Genomic DNA, 11,399 nt, shown 5'->3' on the forward strand with positions numbered 1-11,399 from the left:
ACCAGATATTCAGACGTGATTTGTCAGAGCCAGTACAAGCACTTTTACGCCAGTCGACTTTCTGATATATAAAATTGACTTAAATTTACTAGGTACACTTAGTCGTTCATCACCCTTGTACATTAACATCTGTAGGCTGGATCAGGATCACACACCTACACAAAAATTAAAAAAAAAAATTCAAGATTTTAAAACCAAAAACCAAAATTGTTTTAGATGTCTCCGTCGCTCGTCGGCATTATAATTTATTTTTACCCTCACTCGTTAATATATAGGTATTCCAATTATTATATTAAAAACCCACAAGCTGCCACTTCAGATGTCGTTTTACTGTACGTCTGTAAGGTAGGTTACACGTGGGTCACCGTATAATACTACTTGAGTTAAGAAAATTTGATGATGTTATTGTGAATAAAGTAATTTATTTTTCTATTAAGCATTAGTACTACAATATTTTACATTTGTAAAATTCAATACATAATCGCTCCGCCTCAGAATCTAAAAAATGCAATAATAGATACATTTTTTTTTCCATTTATGTTTTATTTTTATAGCATAATATAATAGGGGCCAACATTTTTAGAAAAAGATAGCGTTAACATTGTGTAGTTAGGTAACATTCTATTACACAGGCATAGACTACCTCTTTATAACAATGTTGGCACAAGGTAATATACCTATACTATATGGTATGATATGGGGGATGCGCAGTCCATATATTAATAAGTCTATGGCTAGGAAGAAAACGGCGACCAGCTATCAAAATCCGATCGTCAGGACCCTTAGTATAGAGGAAGCCGTGTTATGTTTTTTGGTCCCAACAGCTAAGCCCATGAACCCGACTGACCATGCCTAAAGAAGTGATTCACTTGTAATTCGGCATGATTTTAAAAGGGTATATTGAAGGATGGTGGGGGGAGCTTTGCCTCCATGAGTCTATTTGGTATACATTTTAAATCAAATATCAATGTATCTTGTAGACAGATAGTTTATACTGCTAATGAAATATAAACATAATAATTGAAAGTAATAGTGGTGGTACAATTTTTTTGTTTATTATTTTGAAATCAGGTAAAGCAAACTTGTAGATTTATGCCTAAAAACAATTTTGAACTGTATTATGCATTTTTTTTCTATTGGGATAGGTGATAAATGATTTATATATTATCAATGCATCGTCTGAATAATTGTTTAGTTGTAGATACTTCTTACCTCAGTATAACTAGGAAGTAATAACAAAAAAAATTAAAAATACATACTTTATTTAAAATAACAAAATTTAAAGAAAAGTTATTACAAATTAGTGAAACATATTTATATTATTGCCATAACAATTTAACAAGCCCACTTCCAATTTGTGCTTGTTGACCAATAATAAGAGTACTTGAAGGTGAAACTAAATTATCTTTTAATCCTCGAATTGTAGATTTTTTCAAATAATTAAGAGTAGATTCAAATGACATTTGTTGCAATGGTGATGGACAACCATTCATACCAACTCTGTTTAATGCCTTATACTTTCCATCATAAGTCATATAATCAGCTATTAATGATAAATGTCGGGTATCTACATTAATACCGTAAACCTACATAAAAAATATTACACAATGAGTACACATTTTACATGGATTATTTCAATAATAATAACATAATACAAACCTTAAATACATTTTTCACTTCCTTAATAATAACCCTGTTGGCAGCTTCTATGCCATAGGTGTTCAACATCATTTGAATATCATTACAGTATAATGAATTTAAATCTAAAATATTAGCAAACCTAAAAAGTTCTGCTACACCACGTGAACCCTCGGTTTTTAATATTATTTTATCGTCTTCTTCGGTTAAAATAGCTCTATTAATACCAGGTATTTCGTGAATTATTACTCGACCCATCAAATCTTTAATTAATCCTGTTAAGTCAATTCTCTTGAATTCCAAAGGTATAGACACTTGAATATTAGCAAACGCATATGGTTTCTTACCACATCTATAAAAGTTTAAAATTAATTAATTTTTTTTTTTTTTTTTATCAAAGGATATTCTTACTTAACATCGATTACAATTTGAGAATAATCTTTACTGTTAACAAAATCTTCATTATTTTCATCTTCTATGTTGATTTCACTGTCTGATGTATTATGTTTGCTTTTAATAGGTTGATTTTCTATATTAGTTGAGTTATCACATTCACTTTGTTTTTCATTTATCTCAGCTTCTTCCTCACTCATTGGATCATCTTCATCTTTTTCATAATCATACTCTTCTGTCTGAGCTCTGAAATAGTTAATATTTTAAAAGTGGGAAAGTTAGTTTCAAATTAATATTAATACAAAGTATTTATTACACAGAAAATTCTTACAAACAACTATTTTATCGAAAACTACTATATTTATTATTTATGTCATTAATTTCACTAACATAAGATTTATGTCCAAAAGTATTCCATATATAATAAAGTAACTTATAAGTTATAAGTCAAGATGGCTGAGAAAGTAAAATAGGAAAAAACTTAAGAAAAAAAGAAACACTGATTTAATTATTTTAATTTATAATATGTAGTACCTTATGTGTAACAAAGACATTAAACTATAAAATATATTTGAAAACTGTATCAAAGTAACTAATGTTGTCCATAGCTGCCATCTCGCTACTCATTATAATTAATTATGTAAATAATCTAAAATCTTAATAATTACTTTCTTTTCAAAGCCGCGGAATCAAATTCACCAGCTTCAGATTCACTATCTGAATCAACTTGATTCTTAGGTTTAGTTTCTTGAGGTTCACTTTCGTCCTAGAATATTGTTATTCAATTATTTATAACAATAATTAATTTTTAATTACATTTGGAGTACAAATTAATGATTATACTTACTAATAATGCATCTTCATCATTATCATTATTTTTTTCTCTATTTATTTTAATGGCATTCTTAGTTTGCTCAGAAATTAATTCTCCACTAAAATTTCTTGACAAATTTTTAACAAACATTTTTTTGAGGCTTTCTGAAAAACTATTTTTAATGAATCTCATAACAGCTTTTGGTGTTACGTGGGTCATGGATTCATAGCAACGATGTGGCAATAAATGTAATGTTAAATCATAACACATACGTCTAACTGGGTTTAACATTACTTTTTCTCTGACTTGTACTTTTGATAAAACATCTTTTAAAGATATTTTAGTCATTAATTTCCTTAAAAAGTCTGCTTCATTTTGAACACTAAAACACAAATATTTCAAACATTTTAAGTGATAATAAAACAGGATCAAATAAATTTAAATTTACTTTTCAGACTGCAAGAATGGTATTTCCATTGATGGAGTTTTAATAGTTTTTGTAGCCATCATTAGTATCTCACGTAGTCTGGGAATACCTAGGGTAACATTCATCTCACCACGACCAGCAAAGTGAAAAGTATTCAATGTCATCTGTGTAGATGGTTCACCCACAGATTGGGCAGCAATACAACCTACTGGTTCACCAGCTGCAGCTGTAGCTGCCATAGCTTTGAGACGTATTGATTCTTTTGCAATTTGTTTGTCATTGTCATTCAATTCATTACTTAAAAATGTAATGTTAAAATTTCTAGAAAAATATTTTTAAATAAATATTATAGCTACTTACTTTGTATCAAAATATTTATTAATTGATGAATCCATTTTTTCTGATAATAAGCCATAGTGTCCTCCAGGATGAAAAGATGCACCTACTGGATCAGGAACTCTTCGTATTTTCTCAGAATAACTATAAATAAATAATGAAGTTAGAAGTTGTAAGTAATAAAATATTATACAATATACAACTTAAGAATTCTTTATTAATTTACAGACGACTCTCAATAATTCAAACCTCGTTAACTACATTTTTTTTTTACCCATCAAAGTGCTTTAATAAAATAGATAAATCAAATTTATTTTTATTCCCCTCAAGATGCGAGTTATAGAGGCTCAAATTTATTTTGAACCATTTTATATTAGTTGCTCCACTAATTTGGTTAGCAATCTTTATTGGTAAACAAATTATTCCTTTTAAGGGATGGTTCAAATATAATACTTACGATTTTTTAACATCTTCATCTATTTCATACCATTTATTGCACATTTTAATATCTTTTACATAACGACCATTTTTAGTTTTTGGATGCTTTTTATTTTTAGCTATAGAATTGTGTTAACACCAACTCAAAAATTCACTTTCTCGACAAGTGTTTTTTTTTTTTTTCATTGCAGACTTGATTTCTTCCAACTTGTCATCAAGTTCTTTGTAACATTCATCATTTCTTATTTTTCTAAGAGCGTTGAAAGAATTTACATTGCCAGCTAAGAAATCAAATTGCTTTTCTTTGAAAAAACTGCTTTTGGTTACTTCTAAGCCATCCTCGCCATACAAATACTGCACAATACTTCCATTGCTATCTCTAACAGTCATATCATAATTTACAATAAGACTTTCAAGATGTTTAACCAAACAACGTTGTAAATAACCACTTCTACTTGTTTTAACAGCAGTATCAATAAGACCTTCGCGTCCGGCCATGCAATGGAAGAAAAATTCCTGAGGTTGGATTCCAGTCATAAATCTACTGCCTATAAATCCTCCAGCTTTAGGTAGCGTATCAAATGGTGGAAAACTTGGTAAAGTCCGACCAGATATCATCATAGGGGGTCTTTTACCTTCCAACTCGATTTGCCCTAAACAACAAGATATCTGTATAGTATTTACAGTAGATCCTTTAGCTCCTGATTGTACCATAAGCTGTAAATTATTATTTGGGAATGGTTGAAGTAATCCTTTGGGAATACAAGCTCTTGTTATTTTATTAGTAAATGGCTGTAGATGTTTTTTGTAATTTCTATCAACTAGTACAGGAAAATGACTACTTTTGCTGTATGACTCGGCTAATTTCATGTTCATTGCATCTTCACCCATATATTCAATGCCAAGAGATTCCCGAGCAGCTAATGTTCCAGCAGTTTTAGATTCATCGATAGCAGTTTGACGTAAATGATCAGCTTTTTCAGTTACTAATATGTCTTCCACGCCTAAAGTAAAGGCATCGCATTGTAAATATACGGTAAACAATTTACTAAATGCGCTTAGTAACTGTGCTGAATACTTTCCACCATATAATTCATAAAAACAATGTACCAAACTGTAAGTAGAAGCTCCTATATGATTTTTGTCTAGAATTCCTGATAATAAATTGCCGTCTCGTACTATAAAATTGAATTCCGATAATAAATCTGGATATTCATAATTATTTGGATTTCTCCAGCATTTTTGTTCAAGTTTAGATTTGGACATTAGATTTATATAAGTTTTTTGATTAATAGGAGTCAAGTTAATTATTAATGTTGAAATAATTTGTTTACCAGACCATAACATTACTGGTTTAATGATCGCTGGAGGAACAGTCTTAATGGCACGATCAAATGAACTTAATGCTTGGTATACAAAATGCATATACTCTCTTCGAGTAAAAAAATGTCCTCTGACAGTCATTCTTACACTTGATATTATATGATCTTGTATAAGTCCACTTAACGGAGTACCATCACGAGGTACTAAATATTGGTAAACAGCACTTGCTAATTCTTTAGCTTCACATTTTGCTAATTCACTTTGAGGTAAATGAGCATTCATTTCATCGCCGTCAAAATCAGCATTATATGCTTTACAATTAGCATAATGTAGTCTTAATGTTTTTTCTCCTTTCAAAACCTTAACTCTATGTGCCATAATACTAGGTTTGTGTAAAGATGGCTGTCGATTAACAAGCATCATATCCCCATCAATAACATGTCTATGAACAATTTGAGGACCTCTAGAATTTGGACCTTTGTAAAAAAGAGTTTTTGATAATGCTTCTCTGCGTGACTTGTTTGTAGCAGACAACCATTTTACTATTCCTGCATCTGTTTCAATCATATTTGCACCGGGATAATGATTTGGGCCATTCAATACCACTCCATGTAATCCTTTATTATTCCAGTCAGTAACAGCTACAGGATAAGTTAATTTTTTAGCAAATTCCACAGGTATACCAATTTCATCAGTATCTAAATAAGGATCAGGTGTAATAACAGAACGTGCAAAATAATCAACACGTTTACCCATCATATTCTGACGAATAATACCAGATTTTTTTTCCAATAATTGTTTCAATCCGATTCTAACTGCTTGATCTTTACTATTATAAGATCTAAACATAGTTCCATCCAGAAGAGCATCAACACACATTTGTAAATTATGCATACCAATTTGGACTTTTTCTATGCTGTCTTTTCCTTGACTATCATTGACAAGTTCGGTAATTTCTAATGAAATTTCTTGACCTTCTTTTTGATCTTGTAATAACCATATATATTGTATAACCTTAGATTCTCGTAAAATAGACTTGTAAGTTGAATTCCTAGGACTCTCTACTAATTTTCCTTTAACCATTAAGTTGGGACGAATATTAGAAGGAGTAACAAGTATTTCCGACATAAAACAAACATCTGTAGGGTATTCTATTTTCAACCCAGCCAAGACTGGCAATAAAGCACTTATAAAATGTTTTTCTTTGATCCACAATTGTCTCATATGTTCTTTTATGTCTGCTGGAAACAAATATTCTTTATTTTTCTTTTCTTTTTTTGATTTAGTTGCTTGAGAAATGGTTATTGTGGAAAATGATTTAGATATAGTTGAAAGTGGTTGTTTACAATGCAAACATCCAGTCCGTCGAACAACCTATACAAGAAAAGCATTGTAATGCGATATAGGTATGTAGGTAATGCAATAATTTTATGATAAAATACATAGATTCATAATTTAAAAAATAATTCAAATTCAAATTTACTCACCTGATTTATAGTTTCAGCGATGAAAGTTTGTCGAATTTCATCAGCACATTTCACATAAGATCCATTATTTTCTTGTAAACGTTCTTTTAAATATAAATTGATAAATGTTTGTAGCTCATCAACAGACAAATTCCTTTCGTCATCTTCACATAGTCCATTTATTTCGGTAGCCAAGTCGTGGGCATGTGTTAGTTGACCATTATCAAGGAGCTTTAACTGTGCAGCCAACAAGATTGTGGTTTCTCGTGGTAACAATACGCAGTAGCATGACAAACAGCTTATTTTGAGTATGTGAATGACAGCTGCAGTAAATATTGGATTGATCACTGGACAAGGCAATTCGATGTGACCAAAATGGCCAGAACACAAAACGGAATTTTGGTTACAAGTCGAGCACTTGCCACTGCTCATGTGAATCGCCCCGAGACGGGCGTCATACAACCCTCCCTGCACGGGTTCGCCCAAAGGAGTAAACGATATGAGAGAATCTATACGCGCCACCGACAGCTTTTTCACTTCTTCCGAAGAAAACATATTAAACTCCATACTGATGGGCTTAAATGGATCCACATTGTAAAAATCGTGGTAAAACATTTCGAACGGTAAAAATCGTACAATAATCTGATCAGTAAAATGTCACTCGGATATAAATCGCGAACCAATTGACCAAAGAGAACCGGCAAAACACCATATAGTTTTATAGCTGTATGCCCATAGGGCGGCTGCAAGCTGCAAATTGCAATTTGTATTGAATGTCGTATTCGGTGTATCGGTAAATATCTTTATTTACTATTAAGTACATTATTTGAAAATCACGTGCGCCAGCCGCAAGTTGTAGATACTAGATAAGAGATAATGAACTGTGCATTTTTTATTCCACGATATATAAATCAAAATTATTACAAAACGTAAATTAAAAAAAATTTATTTTATTCACCAAAGTCTACAAAATCCAAATTAATTGTAACTTTAATATTGACTACAAACGTTGAAGAAAGAACTGTATAAAAAATATAAAGTAGTTGCAATAAGAATCATTTTTAAATCATAATTTAATTCAATAGTGATCCGATCACAAAACAACGATCCGAAAAATAGCGCCAATTTCGGGACCACAGCCTAAGAAGAAAAAAAGAAGATAAGAATAATGAATTTGTTATAGAATAATGGTAATTCACTTTAAAAATCATAACCTCAAATCCTTCTACGGTGAACTGGGTACTGACTAGTGACTACTGATGCACAGAACGTCTGTTCTTCTATTCACTGTAAATTGTAATTGTAGACTGAAGACTAGGGGTGTAGAATAAATATAATCATAATCAAAAGCGAGTTTTCTCGTTAATTAATTCTATTTGTCGTGTTTAAAGTGAAAAAAAAGTCATGTCTGTAAGTGCATTGACGGTGGCCGGTTCTAGGACGTCTGGAACACCCATCCGTACACAAAATGTGATGGCAGCAAATGCTATTGCAAACATTGTTAAAAGCTCATTGGGACCCGTTGGCCTGGATAAAATGTTGGTCGATGACATTGGAGTGAGTTAAAATATTTGTTTAATACTTCAGAAATAATTTTTGAAAAACTTGTGTTTATTGTCTTAGGATGTCACAGTAACCAACGACGGTGCTACTATTTTGAAGTTGTTGGATGTCGAACATCCAGCTGCTCGAGTCCTCGTTGAATTGGCTCAATTACAAGATGAAGAAGTTGGTGATGGCACAACATCAGTTGTAAGTATTATACCAAACATAGTAGATATTTTTTATGTTTGCTTTTAACAACAACTAAAAGTACTCATTTTTGTTTAGAGTTAATTTATGGTTTGATTTTTTTTTTTTATGATTAGAATTATTTAAACACAATTTAATGCAACTAAAAAAATTCTCTTTTCTGGAATTGTATTAATATTTTTAATTTTACCTAACATATATGTGTATTAAAATTTTAAGTAGATCGATTATGAATTTTTATGATTATACTGTTCAACCATTTTCAATAACTGATAATTCTAGTCAGTTTCTATATAATACTCTGGCTAAGGAAATAGCTTTTAAACCTTCCTAATAAAAGAAAATATGGTAGCTATACATTTGAAATATGATAGCGGAATTTCCCTAAACCTGAGTCTAGAGTACCTACTGAATAAAAACTAATCAACATTATGTATATATATAAGTCAATAATTATGATTTCTTACAAACCAATGCCAATTCAGTACTGTAAAATGTTTAGATTTTTCTAATACACATGTGTGTAACTTATATATTATGTTTATTGTTTAGGTTATAATAGCAGCAGAATTACTTAAAAATGCAGATGAGTTGGTTAAACAAAAAATACATCCAACGTCTATCATAAGCGGATATCGTTTGGCATGCAAAGAATCTTGTAAATATATACAGAACAATTTAACTGTAAATGTTGATGATTTACGTCGTGATTGGTTGGAAAATGCTGCTACTACATCTATGTCTAGCAAATTAATCATGGCTGATTCAGAATTCTTTTCAAAAATGGTTGTAGATGCTTGCATGCTTGTGAAGCGACCATCTGATAAACGTGGTGGAGTATCTGTTCCTATTAAAACCATCAATGTACTTAAAGCTCATGGTAAAAGTGCACGAGAAAGTTTACTTATTCAAGGATATGCCCTAAATTGTACCGTTGCTTCTGAGGCAATGCAAAAAAAAATCGTAAATGCCAAAATTGCTTGTTTAGATTTTTCTCTCCAAAAAACAAAAATGAAATTAGGTGTACAGGTTTTGGTTAATGACGTAGACCAGCTGGAAGCTATCCGTCAACGTGAGTCTGATATAACAAAAGAACGTGTTCAAAAAATTTTAGCAACTGGAGCCAATGTTATATTATGCACGGGCGGTATTGATGACATTTGCCTGAAGTATTTCATTGAAGCAAAAGCTTTGGCTGTACGCCGTGTTAAAAAGGTTGATTTGAAAAGAATTGCCAAAGCCACAGGTGCAGCTTTTTTGACTTCTTTAACAAATATGGAAGGAGAAGAGACTTTCGAAAGTTCAAGTCTTGGTGAAGCTGCTGAAGTTGTTCAAGACCAAATATCTGAAGATGAATTAATAATTGTTAAAGGACCAAAAGCTCAAAGTGCTGCATCAATTATACTACGTGGACCAAATGATTTCTATTGTGATGAAATGGAACGTTCTATTCATGATGCTCTGTGCGCAGTTCAGCGTGTACTTGAATCTAGATCGGCTGTAGCTGGTGGTGGAGCAGTTGAAGCTGCTTTATCTATTTATTTGGAAAATTTTGCTACATCCTTGAGTTCACGAGAGCAACTGGCTATTGCAGAATTTGCACGCTCTCTGTTGGTTATCCCTAAAACCTTGGCAATAAACGCTGCACAAGATGCCACAGAGTTGGTGGCTAAACTCAGATCTTACCATAATGAAAGCCAAACAAGTAGTGAAAACGACGTTTATAAATGGTATGGATTAGATTTGGAAGAAGGTGAAATACGGGACAATCTTAAAGCTGGTGTCCTGGAACCTGCTATATCCAAAATTAAGTCATTAAAATTTGCAACAGAGGCTGCAATAACTATTCTTAGAATAGATGATATGATCAAATTAGATCCTGAACAAAAGGCTGGACGTGGATATCAACAAGCATATGATGCTGGAGAGCTTTAATTAACTAATATTGTTCATTAAAAAATTAACACTAGGTTACTAATATTTTTTAATACGTTTCATGTGCTATGTGAAAAAAAAATGATGCATATTTTACTTTGTTATTATTTAAACTATTTTCATGCATTGTAAGCTTACATAATAATAATAATAACATTCACTTTCAGATATATTTATAAATGAAAAGTATTATCTTTTTTTTTATATACACCTATGTTTAATAAAATTCATAATTTTTACTAAATTAAATTGTTGTCTAATGTATCCAAATAATTTGGGTACTTGATATTTCCTAGGTAAGACATCTATTTATACATACTGTATGATGCTTGATATGAGTATGAGTTAGGACATTATTCACTATTTATAAGGTTATGGTGACAGACCATTCTAAATTCTGATAAATTAATTTGACCAAAGAGCATGTCATAATCTTTACACAATTAATACCTTAATAGTTACTTAATGATAACTATTAAAAATATTTATAAGCTTAAATTAAAAAGTGACCTCTCTTAAAATGCCTATATGATTTACTGACTGCCATATTTAGGTGTTTGTGTGGTTCTTGTTTAGCTCAATCATATGTTTTATATTTTCTAAGTATTGATATTCATTAATCATAATATCACTTAGTCTCAGCAGCTGAAACTTAATTTACCAAATATTAAAAGAAAACATTTCTGAAATGGTTAATATTTTTGGATTTAAATTGTTGTATATAATAGTTCTATGTTTGAATTAATAAGTAATTTTCAATCAAATACAAAGATCTATTTGGTCATGATTAAAATCTGAATTTATATTTTTTTCAAACACCTAGAATGTGATACTAATATTCTCTCAAGAAAATCTTCAAATATTCTTATATTCTCTT

The 11,399-nt window shown here is 30.9% G+C and overlaps 2 protein-coding genes across 2 annotated transcripts; one reads left to right on the forward strand and one right to left on the reverse strand.

Annotated features, from left to right (window-relative positions):
• Window positions 1-1,244: 1,244 nt before the first annotated feature.
• Window positions 1,245-7,450, reverse strand: LOC111033569 (DNA-directed RNA polymerase I subunit RPA1). Its single transcript, XM_022314363.1, is given in 9 exon segments — window positions 1,245-1,586; window positions 1,660-1,990; window positions 2,050-2,277; window positions 2,700-2,797; window positions 2,879-3,227; window positions 3,294-3,569; window positions 3,633-3,752; window positions 4,066-6,743; window positions 6,857-7,450. Coding segments are annotated over 9 exon segments (4,941 nt in total). The 3' UTR covers window positions 1,245-1,319.
• A 607-nt stretch (window positions 7,451-8,057) lies between these two features.
• On the forward strand, window positions 8,058-10,548 carry LOC111033570 (T-complex protein 1 subunit alpha). Its single transcript, XM_022314364.1, has 3 exons — window positions 8,058-8,392; window positions 8,459-8,587; window positions 9,140-10,548. Exons 1-3 carry the CDS (start codon window positions 8,240-8,242, stop codon window positions 10,520-10,522), a joined length of 1,665 nt encoding a protein of 554 aa, XP_022170056.1. The 5' UTR covers window positions 8,058-8,239; the 3' UTR covers window positions 10,523-10,548.
• The last annotated feature ends 851 nt before the right edge of the window (window positions 10,549-11,399 follow it).

Source organism: Myzus persicae, unplaced genomic scaffold (genome assembly GCF_001856785.1).
Source record: "Myzus persicae strain clone G006 unplaced genomic scaffold, MPER_G0061.0, whole genome shotgun sequence".
Lineage (NCBI taxonomy): Eukaryota > Metazoa > Arthropoda > Insecta > Hemiptera > Aphididae > Myzus > Myzus persicae.

Excerpts from the sequence above, each read along its gene's own strand:
- LOC111033570 (XM_022314364.1), top strand. The coding sequence starts at position 8,240 with ATGTCTGTAAGTGCATTGACGGTGGCCGGTTCTAGGACGTCTGGAACA. Across the intron at positions 8,393-8,458 it reads TGTTGGTCGATGACATTGGA|GATGTCACAGTAACCAACGA; the intron begins GTGAGTTAAAAT and ends TTATTGTCTTAG. Across the intron at positions 8,588-9,139 it reads GTGATGGCACAACATCAGTT|GTTATAATAGCAGCAGAATT; the intron begins GTAAGTATTATA and ends TTTATTGTTTAG.